A 24,654-nucleotide genomic window follows, 5' to 3' on the forward strand; every position below is an offset into this window, starting at 1 on the left:
ATATAAAAAAAAATGTAAACTATTTGCGTTTTGTGATACCCAGGCCAATTATAGTCCCCCAAAAAAAAACATTACAATATTTCGTTCAAAAAAAAAAAAAAGCAACAACAGAAGTTGACAATTCTGTGAACGTAACCAAATGCAAACAATAAGTAGAGCCGTGGAATAAAAACTTTACCTGTCCAAAAGTTTAATTACTACTTATTGATCTTTTATGATTGTCATCCAAAAAATATTCCGGAAAACATAACGATGTTTGTTGTTGTATGTTTAATATACTCATTTTAGTGCATGCGCCGAGGTGTTCATCTCCCAGAAAGTTGTGGAGAGTGATACACATATTTTATACTGTCTACTTTTTCCGGACCTTTTCTTCGTCTTTTTTTTTTTGTTGTTTTCTTTGTAGTTGTTAGTTTAACACCTTTGACACTCGCCGAAATGAAGTCTTGCGTGCTGTGCTGTGCTGTGGTACTTTGAGGCAGTGGTTGCTCTGCGTACGTTCTGAAGCTTCCGTCCGCATTTTGGATATAAAAAAAAGTGCTGCGGATTGTCATTAGCTCAGTAATTCGAAAGCTCAGAGCATCGCCATAAATATCTTCTCGCGCGACGCTGTATCGATACTTGATTTTTTTTTCTTTCTTCGTGGAATTTAATGTTTAAATTGCAGAGTCTCAACAAGAAAACGGATGCAGTAGCGCAACATTTAAAGCCAGACACAACCACCAATGCCTAGACTTACAGTGAGGAAATGTCGTGGTCCTTACCAAATATTAAAAAAAAAAAACGCAAAAAAAGCCGAGCTTTTTTAAAAAAAATTTTAAGCAGCGTACCAGATCGCATGTTGGGGCTCAAGACAAGCGCCACCTGCGTGAACATCCTCTTAAGTCTAGTTCTAGACACCAACACCGACACACCGTCACCGACACAAGGAGAACGGTAGTGAGGTCTTTCACATGTCCCGCCTCCAGCTCGAGCGTCCTACCTTCGATAAGGCTTCGGCGTCTCATGAGCTTCGAGCGTGCGCGCGCATCCAGAGCAGGACTGATGGCAACGAGCACGTATAGTGGACGTCGTGCCTCCGGAAGAGACACCCCGTCGTCCTCATCATCCCGATAACTATATAGGTCGTTCATCCCCGTCATCAAAAGAATCGTTCACGGTGGGGACGTGAGGCCTGTTGGTCGACAACAGAGCGACTCAGACGTCTTGCCCGGAGCGCTATTACGCTCCGGGCAGGACATTGTGGGAACAACCAAACCTGGCTGTTCTAAGATTAATGACGAGCCGCGGGCCCAGCACTCCCCTCCGCGCCAGGCTATTTCAGAAAGTGGCCGCACACTCACTTCCCGATACAGGACACTCGGAAGCTGGTTGTTCCGCGGAACCCCGCATAGCTTCACCGAAATCAGAAAGGAGCAAACTTGAATGTCAAGGTTCGGAAACGAACAGCCGACGAAACTGTGCCGCCCTCTCTTTGTTGTGGAGATTTGAGGACGTAGGGAACTAAAAAAAAAGAAAAAAAGAAGAGACATAACAGTGCTTGGAGCCAAAAGGGAGTCTTTGTGCCCACATAGAACGCGTGGAGATAATCAAAGATCGATCACTCCGTATCGCGATTTCCCCCGATTGTGTGCGGCGGCAGCCGCTCGGCGATCTTTTAAGTGTCTCCTCCGTCAAAGGCAGGGGGCCTCCATTTATCGAGCTAGCTGTACCCTCGTTTCTCCGCGCTTCGGCGAGCTCCATTCGAAGCTCTACTCCGTTCTACCTTTCGATGGACCACGGTGGACGCTGCAGGTCATCGCAGCCAATTTAGCGCTGCGAACATATCACCTGACCACGTGCCCTTGCTCGTCACTGCGCCCTTCCAGAAGGTCACGCGACACTCACAGGGAATTCGATTGGGTCTGATGGCTCGTGGCGTGCCCTGCGGTCCATCGCAAAAAGACACGGAGTTTAGTTATGAGCAGGCCAAGGGCACGACCCTCGGTCGCGATGCAGTGTAGCGCACTCGCATTCCCCCAAAAGGCTTCTGGTTTTATTGTTACGTTGGCGGAGTATGCCGACACGTAAATGTAGGGCCCTTTACGGCGACGCGCTATTGTCATACAGGCGCCATGGAGTTTGGTATAGCCGCCATTTTTTGGGGTCTTTGGTATTCAAGAAATGCTCAGCGCCATGAAACCTTGCGAGCCAGCATGCAAGGAGCGTACGAGATCGAGCTTACGTACTCCATCTCGATAGATGTTGTTTTTAGAAAACGCTAGTGGTTATGATAATACAGGCCGGTCTGAATTTCACCCACGTCGTGACCAAAAGGAATTCAAAGACTGACGGCGAAGCGTTTCTGATTTGTAAGGGTTTGTGATGAGGAAACGGCCAAGATTTAGTGGTAGGAAGATGTCATCCACGCGTGAGTGCTTCTTCCGCTACAATAACGAAATTACTTGTAATCCAGTTATTAGTAATTTTGTACCGGAATAATTAATCATTTTATATTGGCTGTAGTAATTTTAAAGTAATTTCCTTACATATTCACGTAACCTTTTCACTGTAAATCGTTACATCTTTATTCAAAAATAAAAAGATGGAATTTAAACCACCAGATAATTGCCCTCCAGTCAAGAAAGGAAAAATACAACCTGCAAAACATATTTTGACTCGGAGAACACTTATTCGTGGCGAGAAGCTCGCTAGGGGCGCTGCTGTTTTCCTCACTAAGGGTAGTGCACGTGCTACCCTCGCGATTGTGTTTTAATTTCTATAGTGCATAGTAGTAGTAGTAAACAATACTTATTTGCCCAAGCATGTGTTAATGACTGAACGGGAGACCCGTAGGGTCGCCCCGCCAGCCACCCCTCAGACGGCGGCCTGAACCCTCTGGGTTTTGGCGGCGTCTTCGGCCAGCTGGACTAGTTGGTTCTGCACCGTGGGGTCGGAGCAGAGGAGTAGGGTTTCCCAGCTCTCCTGGTTGTCGATCTTCTCCAGTAGGGGGTGGGACTTACGGTCGATCTTGCTGCACTCCCACACCATGTGTCGGAGGTTGGCGTAGCCGCCGCAGAGCTTGCAGTTTGGCTTGTACTTGTCGGGGTACCATTTATTGAGTAGGGAGGGGCTCGGGAAGGAGCCCGTCTGGAGGCGGCGCCATGCCACCGACGTCCTCTTGTCCAGCGAGGGGTGCGCGGGTGGATAGCGTAACCTCTCGCCAGTGTAGTGATCGAGAATGTCCCTGAATGTGACCAGCCTGTCACCCTCCGAAGAAAAAGCCAGAGAAGGGTCCAGCGGTTCCCCGGCCCGGTGAGCGAGTTCTCGGGCCGCGCCGTGTGCCTTCTCGTTGCCGGGGAGCGACGAGTGCGCCGGTGTCCATATGAGCTGTACTTTTGTTGACGTCTTCTCGGGGTCGCCCAGGACCTTGAGCGCGGCTGTAGAGATTCTTCCTTTGGCGAACTGCCGGATGGCTTGCTGCGAGTCGCTGACGACGATGCGTGCCCCCCGGACTCGGATCGCAAGGGCAATGGCCACCTCCTCCGCGACTTCCGGTTCCGACGTCTTGATACTGCAGCTCGAGATCACTTCTCCTTGTTGGTTGACCGCTGTTGCGACCATGGCGCCCCCCCCCCCTCCCCCCCCCCCCCCCCCCCCCGGCTCTAGCAGCGTCCGTATAGAGGACGCCCTCCGCGATGCTTAGCCGTTTCTGCAGCGCCTTGACTCGCGCCGCTCTGCGTTCCGCGTGATGCGTCGGGTGCATCTGCTTTGGGATGTTTGGTATGACGAGGGCTTCCCTGACCCGTCTAGGTACGTCGGCCTTCTCCCCTGTTTGCCTCTCGTAGCGGATTCCAAGGCTGGCCAAGATGTGGAGGCCCGTGGCACTCTTCGTCAGCCTCTCCAGCTGCGAAACACGCTGAGCTTCTATGATCTCCTCTACCGTGTTGTGCAGACCTAAAGCCGCGAGCTTCTCGTTCGAGGTGGTGTCCGGGATGCCGATTGCTCTCTTGTAGGACTTTCTGATGAGACAGTTGAGCTTGTTCGTTTCCGTGAGGCCGAGTTTTAGGAAAGGGAGGACGTACGCCAGCCTACTGACGACGAAAGTCGTCAGTAGGCTTTCGTCGTCTATAGTGCATAGAAGCTTTGCATTGCACGTGCTTGCGCTAGCAGACGAAGTTGAAGTATCCTCACTCTGGATCGGCGGCGATACCCATACTTCTCGCCGCGTATACACCGACACGCGGGCTTGACGTCACGGAGCTGCGGCGGCGCTGCGATCGCGCCGGAGCCGGGGGGTGTGGGCAAAAGCGCGCACGTTTCGCATGGGCGTCATAGCATTTCAGCATGCCGCGAAGCTGTGTTGCCGTTAATTGCGCCAAAATGTACAAGAAAAGCAGTGGAGTGAGTTTTCACAAGTTCCCGGCAGACTCTGAAACGCAGAGAAGGTGGATAATATCCGTGGATCGAAAAGAATGGTCGCCTCGCGCGAACGACCGTTTGTGCGGCAAACACTTTCTTGGAGGCAAGTGCGGTTTCCATTTCAATCTCCGTCCCGAGGCTTGCTTATGTGCAGGGAAACAGTTGTCTGATCGAGACCACCCGGATTTTGTTTCCACGGTGTTAGCGCACAACGCACCCGGGCACCCCCCCAAGCGGTCGTCGGAGGCTCGATACGCCCGTGCTACCGAGCAGAAGGGGATCGACGACAGAACGGCACTGTTGGCGGCGTTACCAAAAAAAAGTAACGAAATACGTTACTCGTTACTTGCAAATCAAAGGTACGCGTTACTGAGCTACGTTATCTAAAAATAAAAGGACGCGTTGCCGCTACCGATAAAAAGTAAGGCACGTTACTTCTGCGTTACTTTTTTAAATTATGATGTAACATATTTTACGGTTTTGACGATACAGGTCATATATCAAGAAACATTATGTTTATGCAGAAACTGAACATAATTACTTTAGCTCTTTTCACGGTTTCACCTAAATACTTACGAGAAAAAACGCAAAGAAAAACATGGCTTGACGCCTAAAACACGGAAACAATTGAAGTGTAATTTCTTTAAGACTTGGGAAGCAGTAACGACTAACGTAACTACGTTACTTGAAATAGTAACGGAGGTACGTTACCCGTTACTGTGCCGAAAACGTAACGAGTAGGTTACTACGTTACTGAAAAAAGTAACGCGTTCCTGGTAATGCCGTTACTTGTAACCTGTTACCGCCAAGACTGCAGAACGGACAAACTTTACTGGTTGTAATGCCTTGTGGTCATGAGGGTATGAAAAATATCATACCTTGACTTGAAGACGCTCTGTGTATTTAATCAATTAATGAATACACACACTTCCGCAGACCCACAGTCTGCCGATCCCGCCGGCAGTGCGGAAACCGACTCAATGTAATCGTAGACCTCGAGAGACTTGTACGCCTGCACCGTGTCGGCCGTGAACTGGCTTGGCGAAAAAACTAAATAAACGACGACCTGAGCCGTCGACTTCCGTGGCAGCAACTTTACGTCGGAAGTCCAGCAGGCCTTGTTTACGGCGTACGGATCCTCGTAGGCAACGCCGTCCACGCACAGTTTGTTTCGATACCGCTACCGTTCGGGCTCGGGCAACGAGCTCAAATATAGTCGGGCATAGCATACGACATACGTTATGAGGAAATACGACGCACAAATAAAGATACAAGCGTCCCTACAGCGTCAACAACGAGCGCACGCCATAGAGCGCAATGGCGAAACCACGGACAGCCGGGCTGCTTTTGCCCACATAGCTACCGCGCATGCGCGGCCTCCCGGCCGTGTTGGTAAACAGAGCCGCTCCGCGTGTCGGTCTATAGACAGTTGCAAGCAAGGCGACTGGCCACCGCCATGTCTCCGCTCGTGCGGGCAAGCTTAGCTATATCAACGCGCAAGCTGCACGTGCTTGCACATGGGGCACCATACTCTAACCATACTGAGACAGAAGCGATCAGCTATACTCCAACACTCTTAAACTGAGAATACAAGCGCGAGCTAACCTCTTATTCACTGGACGCTATATTTGAGGGCGATGTTGGGAACGCATGATTGATTGATTGAAACGTTTATTTAATTTCCATGCCTCTGTTCTATGGAACCTCATGCGGCATGGGGGAAGGGGAAGTGGGAAAGGGGTAGTGATGATGGTGATGGATTAGACGTACTGTCCGATCCCGGAGGACCGGAGGTAGGAGATGATTGATGTGAAGATGAGGTCTTGTTCTGCGGGTGCTGAGGTTCTCGGATGTGTCCATTCCCGAAGGGTCATTGGTCTAAGGTGCGGTGGTAAGGTGTTAATTGCCGCTATTCGTTCTAGTGACGTCCCTGCACAGGACCATACAAGATGGTAGCAAGTCGCAGGGACGCCGCGCTGTAAACATCCAGGGTCAGGACCTATGTCATTCTCATCTGTAGGCTTGTATAACTTGGCACACCAAAAGGGAGTCACCATAGTCCGAGTCTGGAGCCTGTGTAGTGCCACTTGCTCCCATCGTGGAAGCCCGCGAGGGATCGGGTTGGGGTTAGGAGGTAGTAGCGCTTTAAGGCGCGCTTTTCGTGCTCTTTGTTCTTCTTTCTTCTTTTGGGTTAGATCAAAGACGTCCCTTGGAACGGGCGAGGACCGGGCCTTGTGAGGGCTGAGTATTTGCCTGTAGCAGTGCCCTCGCGGCCCCGTCCGCCCGCTCGTAGAACGAGCTGACACTAATAGGCTGCTAAGACCGACAGTCTCGATGGTGCAGAATGCACGTTGCAAAAAAACTGTGGAAGCCCGCCACCACTACGCGCTCAGCAGTCGAGCACACGGCTATGGCCGACAGCCAGTGCTCGTTTTGTGGAAGAACTATAAAAAGCAGCAACCTCGTGCTCTCGCGCTTGTTGCATTGGCTGTAGTCTCAGCTTAAAGGGATTGTCCGGTGATATCCGGAAATTACTAAGTTTTTGCGCTGGTCACGTAGAGAAAACCTAAATATAATATAGTTAGATGCAATATTTATTTTATTAAATGACGCCCCAATATTCGTTAAATCAATTATTAACATCAATACGAAACTTCATTCCAAATTTCGCAAATATGGATGGCTGGTCGTGTTGTGACGCCACGTCAGGCATGGTAACGTCAGAGGCGAGTGCGTTGTCTTAGTCCTGGTTTTGGTCAACATGATTGATGATGCGTAAAAAGATGATCGTTGAAGAATTGAGCTTCCCTCAATACCGTAAATCTTGTCTGTCTTAGAACGAAGTTATTTTATTGTCACATCAGTCAAGAGCTGTCGTGGCTCGCTTTGTATGATGTTACGAAAGAGCTTCCGCTGTGGCCAACGAAAACGTCGTCTGTTTTGCAGGTGCAATCTGAGCAGTTGGGCTTTGTTTAAGATTGAATTACTTGTGCGGCCGAGGATTGAAATTTGAATACTGCGCGGCTAATTTTCCTAAAAGCAATGCCAATATAAATTAATTGTTTTCTGAAAGACAACACTTAACCGGACAATTCCTTTAAGGGCGAACCGAGTATAACGTAGAGACTATAGACCAACACGCTGTTTACATGCAAGCCCACGTGTGCCGACAACATGCGTGAGCAATGCGCGTGCGCAGAAACCATGATGGCGTGAGAGGAAGCGTCTGCGCATGCGCAATACCAACAGCAGCGCTACCGCTGCGGCGTGACGCGTCAGAGAGTCGGTGTACAGTCACCGACGGCTTACAATAGGAAGCGCCATGGCGTGGTGAGTCCTTATTGCCGCTTCACAGCCAATCAGAAGTCGTCATTAAGCCCGATTCACACTGTGCGCTTTTACTCGCAATTTCGCATGATGCGGCAGTGAGCACCGCAGCTTCGACCATGCTTTTATTTTTCTTTCCGCACGAGTGATTGACGTTGTGGAAAGTTTCCTTCACCGTGTTGCCATGGCAAACACATTTCTTTACTAGACAGCAGCAGTGGGGGAACCTGCAACGAATTGCTAACTAGCTCGTAGCTCCCGTCTTTTCTGCTAAATGTTATGACTTTTTCAACAGAATAAATTTTCTTCAGTTTACGCGTTTTGTTATTCGCAAGTAAAAGCGCACCGTGCATGAATCAGGCTTTTACGTATAAGAGCGACGAATAACCAATCAGAAAGCAAGGGGCGCGTTTGTGGGTGACGATACCAAGTGTATACGGATTCGCCCCCTTTGAGGGATACACCGGACACATAGACAGCTGCTGTACCAATGAGCAATGATGTCATTTTGGATGCACTTCATCTTGTGTCGTATGGGCATAGCAACGAGATTTCCTGACCTCATTTTTTTTTTTAGGCACCCCATACTCGGCAAAAAGCACCCCTTTTTGTTTTAAATTAAGTACGTGCCTAAGAAAAAACGCCACGCGTGAACCACGTGGTCGTGCGTACATAGTCTTCGATCATGTAAGAGATCACGAGCTGCCGCGCCTGCCTTTAATAGTAATAATAATAATAATAATAATATTAATAATAATAATAATAATAATAATAATAATAATAATAAGAAGAAGAAGAAGAAGAAGAAGAAGAAGAATAACAAGTAGCTGCGGAAACTCCTCGTAAATCAATTGCAAAAAAAAAAAACACAAAAAAACCTTGATACGTATTTGCATAAATGCCTAGACGCCGTCTCCTGGCACCAGAACAAATTTAGTTGTATCTTAATTCTATATGTTGTGTATCTAAGGGCATGGAGTAATCGTAGTCGTTACGAATAAACCTTTAGGACACATGGAAACAACTATTTACAATCAGGGTGATTCCGGTATTGGCAGACGTCAGCGTTCGGCTGGCTCGCTGGCTCGCGTCGGTCAGCTCGAGCTCGCTTCTTCCTCGTCGTTCCGTCTGTTTACTCTTAGACACAACCACCGTGGACACAACACTATACTCTGTTTCACCTTGTGTTGTACCGCAGGGAAGGCTACAAGCCCGAGCTCCCTGCTCTATAGCACATCTCGGCGGCACAAGCTCTCGTGCGTTAAGGGCAGCTGCTAACGTTATGAGCTCGCGCTTCTAGCCTTCGCTGCGGTACAACGTAAGGTGAAACGGAGTAGAGAGATGTGGGGAAACATAATGGAGAGTTTTAGTATATCGTTCTGACACCCGCGATAAAGATACGAGGCATGCGTAAAGGCGGCGGCGGGTACCGGGTATCGTTATGGCGTCATCGAAACGATGTACTAAAATTTTCTATTTTCTGCAGCGTGCCTTCCGAGCTCGGTAAATCTCCTAAATAAACATCCAGAGCAGCTGAAAACATGCAGCACACTCGGTGACTTCTGACTCTATCTGGTGGTGGGTTAAGATACATGTTGTTTTCTGCAAAAAACGATAGCGTGAAGCTAACTGCTATTGTTGCCTTTAATGATGGACGTCAGGGGTTACCTCTAAACGGTCTTTGGCAGAACGTAAAAGTACGTTTCCTAATTCACTTAAAGGGGTCCATGAAACGATTTTCCTACTTCTTCCTCCTTAGCTTTAATCCTAAACTCAAACGCGAATTGTGAAATCACGTCGTCGTGACATTCTTCGGCAACGTCGCAATGACTCCTAGCTTCCACCGTGCTTTTTATGCACACCATAGAACTTTTCATTCGCCTGTGACGATATTTTCCGTCAGGGCATTCATTGGTCACGAACGCGAATCCAAACATTCGTCGACGGATTGATTGTTGACGAGCGCATACGTCCGAGTGACGCAGTTCTCGTGTCCAATACGTGGGCTGGGCTCGGCTAACGTCAGGTTGGCACCACGGATGTATCATAGTGAAAAGGCGGAAAGCTCTCGAAGGAAAGAAGGTACAAAATAGTCCGCTATGTTTTCAAATGTTCGTACCGAAAAGCTGGCTTTCGACTTTCTACCCTCTTCCTTTTGGGCGACTAAACAATGTGTGATTAGTAAAGTCCCAATTTAAAATCATTTATCCCAGCCCAAAATTCGTTTCATGGCCCCTTTAAGATGAGACAATGCGGTATTAAGTGGGCACTAACACTTGAGCACGCAATCGCGCAACGCACGCGCTCAGAGCAAGTTCTAGCTTATCGATTAAATATTCGCGGCATTTGTGCATTAACCATTATTTAATTTAGAAGCGTTGGCACGCAGGTACATCCAAGGTTCGAGTGTATCGATCCCGTTCTTTGAGCGCTTTGAGCGCGTAGCTATCAGTAGAGCAAAGCTACGTGCGGCGACAGCGCAGCCGAAAGTGGAAAGTTTCCTTCACCATGTTGCCATGGCAAACGCATTTGCTAGACAGCAGCAGTGGGGGAACCTGCAGCGAATTGCAATCTAACTCGTAGCCCCCGTCTTTTCTGCTCCATGTTGGTGACTTTTTCGACTAAATTTTTTTTTTTTTCAGTTGATGCGTTTTTTTTTTGTTTTTTTTTTTAGCACTCGCGATTGCATCACGATTTTTTTCTTCGTGTTGGTTTTCAGCTCAGCCGCGGTCATACACTCCCCTCATGTGTCGTCCCGATAAAGCTTCTTAAACAGAACAGAAAAAAAAAAAAAAATGACGAAAAACAAGATAAAAAAAAAATGAATTGGAGCACTGGATCGTAAACGAAGAGATTGATTATGTCCACCTATTCATGTCAACGTTCTGTTGGTGGTATTGAATGCAGAGCCTAACTAACAATGCGTGACGTAACTCGATGCGTGATTTTGCGCCAGGTTTCACCGATTCGTTTCATGCTTCGTCCAGCCAAGCGAACGGACATTATTCTGACTTCACTATTGGAAGGAAAGCTTTTGGACCTCTAAACGACGAACACACAAGCGCGCTAAAAAAAAAAAAAAAAAAAAAATGCGAAAACGCCAGTGATAGACTTATGACTAAATTACCCGAGCATCAAGGAGAATACAGAGAATGTGGTTCTACGCGCCACGCGTGTTGGCGTCTGCAGCACGAACTGTTCTAAAGCAAAAGCCTCAACCAAAAGGAATCTCGCACGCGTGTTCGTCAAAGCCTTATTTCGGCTATTTACTTCGATTATTTTATATGGGGAAGACGAACGCGTGCTGCGCGTTAACCTACATTCCCAGCATTTTTCTCGATGCTTGGACAATTTAGCAATAGGTCTATTGCAGCATATATTTCGCTTACATGTTTTCAAACAGAGAGTCCAGAATACGTCTATTATTTGATGTGTTGTCGGATCCACCTGTTTTATTTTAAAAAAATAATGTAAAAAGGAAGACAAAAAATGTTTAAAGGTCGAAAGGGCGAACCTGCTTTTCTGATAATAAATGTGTTTACTAAACTGTACTACTCAAATATTCCCCGTTTCGTTTATGTTTGCTGAAGAACGATAGGATCGCATACGTGGTAAAACCTGCTCAACTAGCGATTACAATTTTCACCTTGCATCGCGTTGCTCGTTCACTTGTCGATTTTTTTTTTTAATTTTATAAGAGGGGTTAGCATAGAGCCTTGAAAAGTTGCCAGGTAGCTTTTATTTTCTATTTACGTTTCGTACGAATATGGATAGTCACCCCAACATCATTTCAGAAACAGATATGTCCCCGCAGGCTCCCTATACTTGGAGAAAGTTTGATACAGCGCAACAATTAAACAAAATAGTCATTTTGAGAGAGAGAAAAAAAGAAACTACATCGCAAAATAGGACTCAAGACGGCAGACTTCAGTTACCGGAGGGCACGGTCTTTCGGTCAAAATTGCATTTTCGCCGTACGGTGGCCGCTGAACTGTGACTAGATCTTTCCCAACTTTCGGCGAAAAGTGGAGTGATTTTCCGCTCCAGCGAAGTTCACAACAAGTTAAATTTATGATCGTCTTTTTTGTTAGTTTATGCTTGCGTCATATCAACCATATATCTGCGTCTCAAGCTAAGAGGCAAAGGGGACACTTTATCGCGGTTATCAGCAGTAAACAGGCACTCGCATTTTTTTTATTGCATTTTTTTTTCTACTTGCTCTTCTATGCCTATCATATAAAATGATATCGGCTGTTTCGCTCTACATGTAGGCTTCAGGAGTTATGCCTTCCAGCATTCCGTGTGCCCGTGCTTGTGTTTCGACGCAACATTTTGTTTTCGACCAAACGTACGTGGGTTTAGGAGGGCGAATCATACACCACTTCAGAAACGCCTCGATTTTTTTAAATAACGTAAAGATAGTTTTGAAACATGGTTTTCTAATAAACGTTCTCTTCAACAGAGCAAATTCACAAGGTTTAAAAGAAAAACTTGTTTTTCTCAATGTGTTATTTCCTTTGAATAACAACCGAAAGTCTCATGTCCGCACTTACCTCGGCACTGCCAATAAGGGGTTCGGGGGGGGGGGGGGGGGGGGGGGGGGGGGAGGCCGAGGCCGAACAGGAAACATGTAATAAAAATAGAACGCTAAAAATTGGCGAAGAAAAATATCCTTTTTTTTTTTTTTTGTTAAAAGCGTACCCCTCAGATTGTGTGCAATGACAACAAGTAATGTAAATTGTGTGTACGTGCTTGTGTGTGTTTGTGGTGGAGGTAGGGGGAGAGGGCGGGGGGGGATGGGGGGAAGCGGGTTCATTGCTTTTAGGAATACATCTGATTTCATCTTTGATCCAAACTTCTAACCTGAAGCAAGGAGTCAAATAATCGTGGCCTCAATGAGGATTGAACCGAAATTGGTTTCGGTTCGGGTTTGGATTCATGGCTTTTGGTTTAGTTTTAATTCAATTCCATACGGCAAAAAAGAGAAAAAAAAAACAAAAAAAAAAAACGGGGGAACTATACTAAAATTTTAGCGGTTCAAGCCGGTTCGGACCATTTCGAACAGGTTTGAACCGCTAAAATTTTAATATAATTATTATTTTCCCCATTTTGTTCTGTCTTTTTGTAAAACAAGTATTATTTTTGTGGTTTGTACAGTCCACCTTTATTTTCAAGTCACAAAAAACAAACAAACAGAACTTGTTATTTTATTTAGACGCAGCAGTCTAAAATACTAGGCTTAACATCAAGACACCATGTTTATACAGCGAAATGTTTGGTTGTTTACCTGTAGCGGGGTCGTAAGCCATGATTTCCAGGGGCTGGATTGGGCAAACAGGTATGAAGCCACCGAAAGTAAGCGGCCTGCCACGTAAGTCAGCGCTTGACAGGCTCTTCGGCTTTTCCGAGTGCTGGTTTGAGCAGAGTCCAGGGCGATGGATTTTTTCTTCTCACCTGAAGAGGCCTGCTTGTTGCGCAGTAGCAGCCATTCGACGTGAACATTTTTAGATGCTAGTTGATAAACTGTGCATCCGTTCCACGTTCAAATGGCTTATCCTCTTGATTTAATACAAAGCGGGATTATTAAAACCCACTAAAGGACACGAGAAAGCACAGACCAAAACATCGACTGAATGCGCTAAAAAAGTCTAACAGACGCCCGACTTCTAGGACAAGCATCGAACTTCCGGTGACTTCACTTGCACCAGGCTCGGGAAGCAGCTATGCGCCATCTATTACCCTATAGAATAGGGATCAATAATCACAGCGGCGAGTTCGGACGTCCGCTCTCCCACAAGGCGAGGGATCAGGGGACGTGGGAGACACAGACAAGAAACTCGGGCTGAATGGGGTATGAAACAATTTTAATAAATATAATAACCCGAAATTACAATCGCGCGCGGCCGATTTGCATATCGAAAATGATCCAACATTACTTGCCATTGTCGCAGAACGATAGATGGCGCCACAAAACCTTGTTCAAGATAGTCGAACGACTGGCGGCGCTTGTCATCCACTCGAGGGCGAGAGTTCCCGCGTGGACAAGTGGCCGACCAGTCTCGCTCATCCACGCGGGAACCAATCGCTCTCAAGTGGCTGACGAGCACCGTCCGCCGTTCGACCATATTCAGCAAGGTTTGGTAGCGCCATCTGTCGTTCTACGACGACGGTAAGTGTCGCAATCTTTGATCACTTCTTTAATGTGTAAATGAGCCGCGCATGAATCTAATTTTTTTTCGGGTGCGTAGAGCTCGTAGATTGAGTTACGATAATAAAACGAGGATCTCAAATCGCAGTTTAGTAGAAATTTGAAATATACCCGTCATGTTCAGAAATAGGCTGAATATGATCCACAATATGCGTAAATGAGAATCGCACGTTTGTATTTTGAGCCTGGTGGCTGTATTTTTCATTATAAACGGCCTACTCTGGCAAGCGCTCGGAGTTCATGTCACATCCGGCGCAATCGTGATGTAGTTTGTCTCGGGATGAACAAAGCTGCGGCGAAGCTGACGTCGGCAGGATGCCCTAGCCGTTCAAGCCACCGAAGTGGTCGAAGCACGCCAGCGATGGGCCACCGCAACTAACCGAAAAGCTGATTTTGTGTGAATATTGAGGGACGGGTCAATCTTCTATAATCTTGTAGGAAAATGGCGACGTGTGGGACTTACAAAAGGGAGACCCGTTCATTTGGGGGTTCCTCCCTCCCCTCTTTTCTTGTGCTGGCCATAGTGCTGTCGGCATGACATCAGGTTCAAAGCATGAATAGTTCTAGGCTAGACAGTTAACGTCATTACCTATCAAGGTTCCTAGACGGGCATTACAAACGAGGCTTTAGCGACATCTACAAGGTGCTCTTTTCTAATCGTTTAATTTGTTTTAAAATTCCTCTTCGTGTCTTTTCAACAAGATATTCGTGTGTCCGATATGATACTGCTCCTTTGAACACGTGTAGACCAAAAAATGAGCGCCGAAAGTTTGTTATAGTATCCCTAGAACCCGGCGTCTTCTTCATGCATAATACCCGATTTACCAGAAAAATTGCTAATCACGCAAACAAACATCGCTGAAGTAACCCCAATATTTGGACAAAATAATTTTTTTTTTCGCTAGGATATTGCATTCACAATTTTGGTCCACACCGTGTTCTTTTAATGCAAGTCTCTACTGACAACAATAAAAAAGTGACGTCAGGGGAAGGCAGAGGTTCACTCTCTAGACTTTAGAATTTGTTTCCAAGTGATTACAGGGAGTTTCATGTTGTCAAATGAATGATATGGAAGCTCGCTCCAGCACCCGCGCAACAGCACAAATCAAATGCTCGGCCTAGTTCATTTTGAGACTGCCCGATCTACCTGCAAGCATCTCTTCCCCTGACTTCACCACACTGAAAAGCACGGGTATATTTGACTGTTCGTTTCAGCATCACTTTTACTTGCCGATTCCACACTAACTATTCTGAATTTCGCGATACTAAATAGCATAGCGGAAAGGCCGGTGATTCTGAAAATATAGTTAGTTGGGTAGCCACTTTAAGTCGAGACACAGCGCTACCGGCTGATTGAACCAATCAGACAGTATGCAAAGCGCACCATCATGGCGTTCGTCATGTTTCGGTATTAGTTCTATCATCGCAGGACCATAGCCTCCTATATACTGACAAAGCCTGGCAAATCGTCACGGGAAGTGGCCGCCGAAATCAGTGGAAAAGGTGAAGCGGCAGACAACGGATAAAAGGAGAGCCACCTGACTGGCGCCCCGCCGCGGCGAGACGCCGAAACACACTTCTCCCGAGCGAACAAGAGTGTTTCGGGTCCTCGCCGCTGCAAAAGCTGTGCGCTGACGTCCTGGTTCCCCTAGCGTTCCTGTATACACGTTTGCAAGTCCGGTCTCAAGGCGCCGCCATCTTCCTTAGTGGGGTGCGCTCTCGGGAGCGGCCATAATCCGATTACGACGCCTTAGCAAGGCTTCGTAATCGGATTATGACTGGTCCAAGCGCACCCCAGACAGGCAAGATGGCAGCGCCCTGAAGCCGGACTTGCAAACGTGTATAGCTACCTACGGTAGCAGAGTTGCGCATTCAACCTTGGCGGGTGGCCGTAGCGCCGGCTTTCCTGCACGCCCTTGGATGCTTTGCTCGTCACGTGACTAAAGTTGGCGATAAGCGGCGCCGCGCATGGAAAACAGAAAAGGAGGAGAAGGAGGTGAAAGGAGGGGAACATACGCCGGGACGCGTGCAACGTCGGCGGAGCGGCCGTAGCGGTGGCTTTCTTGCACGGCGCTGGATGCTTTGCTCCTCACGTGGTCGATCTCGGCGAATAGCGGAGTGGCGGCGCGGGGAAAACAAATGCACAACTCTGCTCCCCCTTCGAAGGAGCATATCTAGGAACTCTAGGTTCTCGTAGAAAGGGCTCTTTGATGCTCTGTGCTACCAGATCCTCGCGCTCCAAACCTGCGACCGGGCACTTTATGGCTCCGTCGTCGAACTGCCTGGCTTTGTGAGTATAGAGGAGGCTACGGCAGGACCAATCAATCACAGGGAACATCTAGTGACTTGCGCTTTTGATGCTCGTTCATTGGTCGCATTACTTCGTAGCGTCAACTGTGTCTGTACTTGAGCTGAAACGAGTATTGACGAGAGATCGAACTACAGGGAGCGCTACGTCTGGCTTGTTTTCCCCGAAGTTCTGTGTCTACCAACACAAGGCACGCGCAGTGGATTCTTTGCTTCACCTTTCTTGATTGAGCGCCGGGGAACAGATTGGGCACGACTCGCGCCCAAGTTTCTGCTGCGTCCGCGTTCGGCTTCCCTGATTCAAAGTAATATACGAGTACATTTTGACACAGTCTTTTATGATTGCCTTCCATTCCCGTATCCGCAGTGTTTTTAAACTGGTATGCATTGCCCCAGGGGTAATCGTAGGTGCATCTGTTTTTTTTTAGAAATAGCGGCCAATATTGGGTAGAGTCAAGTGTACTGTACACAAAGTAGTTGTTTTACCCTCGTTGAAGATCGAACTGTACACAATCCGCTCATAAGGAATTTTATTCGTATAGGTCTCGAAGCCGCCTTTATCGCACGCAACAAAATGACTAGATGACGTTTTGGAAGACGATAGCGCATTTTCACATGACGATACGCCGATTGTTTGTTTTCAAATTTGGGGAATGTACATTAAAGTCAGGAGCTGTGATTTCCCCAAAAAGTAGCTGTAAAAAAAAGAAACTTTAAGTGAAGTACAAATACATACTCAGATAATGTACTTCAAGTAAAGTAGAAGGAGAAGTTTTCAAAACCTACTTGAAGTAGTACTTTCAGTATAACGTGCTTAAAATATACTTCCCAAAACCGGCGATCCCTCTAATCACAGACAAATTTAGAAAAAAATAGTCCGCCTTTTCGCAGAGCATTTCTAATTTCCTTTCTTGTGTATAGAGTCAAAATTAGAGTCACTGTATACGGGTTCCCAAAGTAACGCATTCCTTTTCTTTTTGCGTTTTGACGACAACATACTTATTCTTGCCGAGCATGTTTTGGATTGGTGAGCATCATTGAGCGGTAGCGATCACTTGACAGAAGCACCTCTAGATTCACCTCCATCAGCGCTTCAAGAGGCTCTAATTGCCACCATCGTGGGTCCTGCAAACAGCCGCACACACGCACGCTCTGCTGCGCGCCATCTTTTCCACGCGGTTACCGACGTCAAAAGCAAGGAGGTTGTGTACTTAGTGGCACAACGCCTGCTTGTTGCGCTTTTGGGTGCAGCAGCAGGTCGGAGGATGGAAAGAGACTCTTCCGGATCCCCTTTGGAAAGAACGCAACTGCAAGACGGAGGAAGAAGGCTTGGCTGGGGTGCTATGTTGCGCTTTTTTCACTCCCAGGAGACCTGGAAGAAGGAAGTGACGTCAACGACTAGAGCAAACGCAGATTGGATGTTGACAGAAGAAACAAAATCAACATCCAATCTGCATTTGCTGCGTTGTTGACGTCACTTCCTTCTCCCTAGTCTCAAAAAAGTCAAATTTGGGGGTTTTACGTGCCAAACTTACGACGGGCATCTGGTACGTCTCAGCAGAGGACTGAGGATTAATTTCGACCACCTGGGGATCTTTTGACGTGCAACCGAAACCTCGGTTACACGGCGCCTTCTCCGCAATAAGCCTCCGTCACATTGCGGGCACCTCGATCGGGATTCGAACCCGCCACCTGGGGATCCGTAGGCCGGCGCTCTCGCCTCGGAGCCACCGAGGCGGCTATAGTCTCCTGGGAGTGCAAAAAGCGCCACATAGCCCCCCTGGTTATAGTAAAACGGAAATATTTCGAGCCCACTGCAACAAGCAAGCTTTGTGAGGCGAGTGCCGATCACAACTGATTCATTCCGCGTCGCTCGTTGCCTCGCAGTTGAACAGGCGTTAACTGCGTTCGGTTTCGCACGAGCGACGCTCTTGCGATTTGGTAAGCGACGGGCTAAGCTTAAACCGGTGTTGGGTCGGATCTCTTGCTGTCGCATATCGCGTCGCTCAATTTTAGATGTTTAGCAAACTTAGCTAATCCATCGAAGGTCGCATGCACGCGGTTGCATCACGTTAGAGTGACGTACCGAGCGAAAGCGGGTCCTTGTGACTCTGGGAAGAAATCTTTCATGCAGTTTATATAATCGCTGCTTTCATAGTTTCGTGAAATGGTTCTGAATAGCATTTAGATCGCAGTGTTTTCCGTTCAGATTGCCTCAACATGTTGCGTCGTTTTATTGCAATGACTTCTAGGATCACTTCGAAGAGTCTCAATTGGAAACGCACAGAGGCGATGGCAGAAAGCTCCTCAATCAGAGCGCAGTCCCTACGATTCTTGGCGCCGGACTTGTCATCGCAACCAAGCAAAAAAGGGTCAAAGAGCAAAATATGTAATGTAATGTTAATTATCTACGGAAGCTACTCAGAGCACCACAGAAGCTTTTGTATAGCGCATCGACCAGTTTAAATAAAGCTCTTTCAACACGCTTCAACGCATGTCACTGCTGCCCTCATACCCCCGTCGACACGTGGACCCAAGATGGCGGCGCTATGGTTTCGGTTTCAGCGCCGCGCCGCGGTTCTAAAACGAACCTTCAAAATTTCGTTACTCTGGGAACCGATACAGTGACCCTAGTCAAGATATACGTAAGTGAATTTTAGAGTAAATACAGTATGTTATCCTATCAAGACGTACTCGTTTCGAATGCCAAAAAGCACTGCATTTTTCCTCCGAAGTCCAAATCTTGTACTAACTACTTCACGCGGCGTATAAGTAACGCACAAAACTTGCTTATTTCTTGAGCTGAGAACGATCAGACAGCTAGCGTGAGCATTTAATCAATGACAACTTATGAAACGCAGAGAGTGGTAAGTCTCGGACATTTTACATCATCACCCGAAGCCGACAAAACTGCAAAATTAGCTAAAAAAAAACAAAAACCGCCAAAAGAAGAATTTATATATAGCGATTCGTCTTCTGGCGGTTTCGCTTTTCCGGCTAATTCCGCAGCCTCGTCGGCTTCGGGTGATGATGTAAAATGTCCGAGACTTACCACTCTCCGTGTTTCATAAGTTGTCACTGATTGCAGCTGGGTCACGTAAGCGGTCTGATCGTTTTCTAGGCACGAATCAAAGCTGTTGCTCGAAGTTTAAATCGAGGTGTTTTGATTGTACGTGCGTATACTTAGTGCTCGCTTGGATGGCACCATTTGTTTATTTTTTAAATTAAATTTGCCTCGGCACGTTAGTTATTACGCGTAATAAAACGGACTCCCCTCTCTGCCAGAGGAGTTCAGCGCTCAACGAAACGAAACGGACCAGCGGTGCGCGGGTCCTCGCGCATATACAGTTAGTCTAGCGATGTCTTGAGAAATTAAAAGGCGGAGCCATACGGTTACTCTATACTAGAAAAACTGTAGATGCTCAACAAGCGGTGAATATGCAGTTAATCTAGCGAGGCCAAGCGCTCTGCTGGTCTTTTTGCGTTTCGTTGAGCACTCTATAAGCGTTTGAGCTAATAGGCGACCATACTGAACCGAACTGCTTGTCTATAGTAACCTATATTGTTATTTTTTTCTTATCCCTCTCACAACGTAGCAAGCAGGCTCAAGGCGTTGATTGACCTCGCTGTTTTCAATTAAACACCTATTGTCTCTTTAAATAAAAAAAAAATAAAAGAAGAAGAAAATATATCCTTGAAGCTTTTTAAGAATAGTCTTAGGAACCTGAGAATGGTATATCTTGCTTTACTTCGCGATTAAGGGGTCTTCTATGACATTTGTTTTTTTCTAGTCGAACTAGCAACGTTACGGTGAATCCAGCATACTAGAACCGGAGGTATCGGCACACGACTAAAATCACCTTATTTAATTGGTTGTTTTTAGAACAAACTAAACTAATCAAACAGTGTTTTTATTCATTCATGTCCACTTTTCGGGAAACGAATAAAAAACATCTAAAAGGAATTTGAGTTCGTAAGACAACAAATATCTCGCGAGATTTGCTGCCAACAAATTTAAAGCGAGATATAATATTTAATCGATATTACAGTTGTGAACATTTATACCACCTGCTAGTTTATTTTTATATCTACGCATTCATAGCTGTTTCGTGTCAGAGTTAAAAGTCGTTTGCTACAACAATCTGAATTGGAGGCAAATTTGCTATGGGCTGCGAGGGAGCATTTTACAATATATACGAAAAGAATAAAAATTAGCTGTTTTACGCTAAAACAGTCCTTAACATTTCTTATTTTTTATGTACATATTGGTATTTTCATTGAAGTCTATATTTTCCAAATAACGGCTGAAGTGTAGAAAACAGTTAAGATTTTTACAAAGTCTGCTTTGTGACATTTCAGACTTTTTATTGGAAACTATTGTCACGGGTGGTGACCAAAAGAAAACAGAAAATGAACAAGAAGAAATAAACGTTTAATGTGGCGAACTTGTGCCAAAAATAAAAGGGTACAAAAGAAAACAGCAGATCGTCGCGGGCGTCAATGTCGGCGAAACCGCAGGATCGAGCGCAGAGGCGAGACTGACTCGACAAGGTCGCGGGCGGCCTCTTATCTAGAATGAGTCACTATATCGAAGATTCGGCGGGGAACGTTCGAGCGTAGCGCGCTTGGGGCGAGAATGAACACGCACTTTCTAGAACAACAACAACAACAAAAGCAACAGTCAACGCATGTTGACTGTTGCGCGACAAACAATAGAACGGTAATAAATTTCCTGCCACACACTAGTCAGCTGGTCACTAGTGTTTGAATGCAGTTTCAACAATTTAATATTTCAGATCCTGAAAAGTAGCAGGCATAGGTTGGCGGGCTTTCAAATTCTTCGAACCTTCCTCTTCCCAGTGATGTGTGGAATTTGTTTCTGAATTTTACAGTTTGATTTAAATACACATTTTAGATCCGCTTCTTCGTTTTGAATATTGCTGTATATTTTGTTTCAAGCAAATCTAAAGACCCTACCCCGCAGTCCTGATTGAATTCAAATCTCATTAGCTAGTTAGAAAAATTCGATGCCAATATGATTTCACGGTTCCTTTAAAATAGACCCTGTTGTTTCCGCCATATAGATGGAGAATATATACATTGTAGCACGATTATTAACCTTAGGTTTTTAACGTGTAACACACAGTAGCGATTACATGACCGCACACAGCTATTGATCGAAATGAACAGTGCGGCAATAAAACCCAGGAGTAATAAAAAAAAGTTAAATAACACACTGTATACTATTTCCGTCTATATATATATATATATATATATATATATAGTGAAAGATGCGTACTGTCGGAGTTACTAATTCGAAGTTTATTACGACGTTTCGAGCGGGGACCGCTCTTCATCAGGTAGCGAGTATACAGCTCGCGAATGTTTATATACCCCTAAGAAGAAATTAGAGGGAGTAAATTTATTTTTATTTTTTTATTTTTTTGTGTGAGAGGAAATAATCTCTCCACCAACAACTTTTTTTTTTTTTTTTTTTTGCGCGAGCGTAAATAATCTTTTTTTTGCAAACCGATTTTTTTTTTTTTTTTTGATGATTGTCAGGTTTTGGTGCCCTCTCCTTTCTGTGTAATCTATCTGTTTTGTCAACGCTGTTTCCATTTTCTACGGCACTTTACTCCCTCTAATTTCTTCTTAGGGGTATATAAACATTCGCGAGCTGTATACTCGCTACCTGATGAAGAGCGGTCCCCGCTCGAAACGTCGTAATAAACTTCGAATTAGTAACTCCGACAGTACGCCTCTTTCACTTATTAACTTTTCCCGGTCCATTGTTTTCATATTTACCTTATATATATATATATATATATATATATATATAAGAAAGCGGACACGATCGAAAAGACTTTTATACATATATATGTCACGCGAGTTTTCGTTCGTGTCATGTTTCATTCAAGCTGCGTAGCAACCACTGCCCTATTATTAAATAGGAAAGAAAAATAACCTTTGCGTCCGCTGTGCCACTTTTAGCTTTCATACCCACGCTTCTCATAGCGACGAGAACACGCATGATAAGCGTCGACGGTCATTAGATGGTCTTGCATAGTTGTAAGCATTAGAACGAGGTGCTGTGGCCTTAGTGTTTTCATTGATTATTAGTGACGTTGCTAGAGCTTTCCAGAGAAAAACCAAACGTGTGTTTTGTGAGTTGTCTCGCGCAATGCCTGCGTCGTTGCCTACGATGAACAACAGAGGACGCTGCGAGGCGTTGTTTTTAATCCAATACGTATCCACTCCAATACCATGTGTGTATCACATGACCTTCGAGAAAGGTGCAACAGCTCGCAGGCAGCTCGTAGTCACGTGACAGGTTAACAGCGCTGGACTGGTTGCGACGGCTTGTAGCATCCATTGCGGTGCAACGCAAGGTGAAACGGAGTATAGCTGGAATATATAAAAAAAATGTTCAAAAGCGCAAACAAAACAAGGACAATAAAGGCACAAAGACGACAGGACGGGTGCTATTGTCCTTCATTGTCCCTGTTTTGTTTGCACTTTTTAACCTTTTAAATTAGTATGAACCAACTCGCCCAAACCCAAGTTTTAGTCCAATATTGCCGGAAGCTTTTAAAACGGATCTTAGCGTGCTTTTCAGCGAAGAGAAGGCAAAAGGTATACGGAGAAATTAGCGATACGGTTAATTATCGCCAAATCAACCAGAGTAGTTTTCTTGTTTTTCACCGCTCCGCGGAAGTGTTTTTTTTTTTTTTTTAATTACCTAATGCCGTGCTGCTTCTGCGCCCTCCCCGTTTATCGAGCTCGAGATCTTAGCCTGGGGCGTGAGCGTTACTGTGTAGGCTGAGATAATTATGGTAAGAGAAGGGAAAACAAACTAATCATCTTTCGTTTCAACGCCCGTCAAGATTATAACTCTCTTCTGACCCAAGTGCGACAATGAACAGACACAGAGTTACTCGCGAAGAACGTGTGGTCCCCACAATATGCAAATTCGAGATATATATATATATATATATATATATATATATATATATATATATATATATATATATATATATATATATATATATATATATGAGAAAAGAATGGCAGCGATTTTTATCTAGAAATTAAATGTGTTGCGAAGACAGTCATTTGCAGGATTGTAGAAGGATCTAGGTTTTTATCATTCTCCCTGCTAAGATTTTGCAGGGAAACGAGCGGTGCATAGGTATAAATAACGTCACGTCAATACCCCGCTAGCGCCTAAATAAATGGGAGTATAGGGCAAGTGACGTGAGGTCACGTTACGCGAATTCCCCCTATAAATTTAGTTGGGATACTGACTTAGTGCATAGGTCACGTGGTACAGTTCCTCGCTAAATTCAGCGGGGAAGATGTAATTGGCGTATAAGTCACATAGCGCCAGCTCGCGTGACGTCTAGTTCCCCGCTAAATTTAGCGGGAAATATACGAACGAGCGGACAGACGGACCGACGGACAAACAAGACATTGGGATTGCAGGGGATCCCTACAAAAGCATTTTATGTTTTAAAACAAATAAAGTAACGAACGAAGCAACGGTCTTGATATTGAAAATATTTAAGAGAACTAGAATCCCTGGCAGGATGAGAAAACGGCAGGGCGCCTCCTTCTGATGCCAGACCTCCAGCGCGCGTTCGATGCCTTCCGTCGTGCTTTGGGTGCACACTGCACGCTCGAGGCTCACGAGACGCCGAAGCATTATCGAAGGTAGGAAGATCGGGCTGAAGGCGGGTCAACTCAAATACATTCCTGCTGTTCTCATCGTATTAGTGATTATGCAGGGCCAGAAAACGGAAGTTACGAAGGATTTGCGTCTGCCAATTTTCAAGTTGAACAGAGAGCTGGACGTCACATTGGAGTATATCCTGAGATAGCCGTGTGAGCACGTGACGATCCAGCCGGCTTGGCATTGACTGAACGCAATTTGAACGTTAACGCGTTACAAGTAACGGCGTTACCGGTAACCGGTTACTTTTTTCTGTAACGTTGTAACGTACTCGTTACTTTTTCAAGAGAGTAACGGGTAACGTAATTACGTTACTTGTTTCGAGTAACGTTCAACGTAGTTACGTCACTCGTTAGATATTCTTCCAAAGACTTAAGAAAAATTACACTTCAATAATTTTAGTGTTTCTAGGCGCAAAATCAAATAAATGTTTAAGATTTTCGCACCTTTTTGTATCTTTTTTCGCGAGTATTTAGTGGGAATGGCGCAAAATGATAAGGTAATTATGTTCAGTTTCTGAATGGGTATGATGTTTCTTGAAATATTGCGCTTACGCATACCTGTAACGTCAAAAATAGTAAAATAAGTTAGTTCATAATTAAAAAAGTAACCGAAAAGTAACGTGCGTCATTTTTTAACCGTAAAGGTAAGGTAACGTTTTCTTTTTGTTTTTTTTTATAGG

General features: G+C 45.6%; 1 protein-coding gene across 1 annotated transcript in view; it reads right to left on the reverse strand.

The window, feature by feature from the left end:
• Window positions 1-24,654, reverse strand: part of LOC120847811 — a 93,277-nt gene that overhangs the window by 59,528 nt on the left and 9,095 nt on the right. The window contains exons 2-3 of the mRNA XM_040504279.1: window positions 3,682-4,070; window positions 2,949-3,617 (exon numbers count right to left, since the gene is read on the reverse strand). Of these exons, the coding sequence (XP_040360213.1) occupies window positions 2,949-3,617; window positions 3,682-4,070 (1,058 nt within the window). The remainder of the gene's footprint in view (window positions 1-2,948; window positions 3,618-3,681; window positions 4,071-24,654) is intronic.

Source organism: Ixodes scapularis, unplaced genomic scaffold (assembly GCF_016920785.2).
Source record: "Ixodes scapularis isolate PalLabHiFi unplaced genomic scaffold, ASM1692078v2 PGA_scaffold3__209_contigs__length_174095766, whole genome shotgun sequence".
In the NCBI taxonomy this organism is placed as follows: Eukaryota; Metazoa; Arthropoda; class Arachnida; order Ixodida; family Ixodidae; genus Ixodes; species Ixodes scapularis.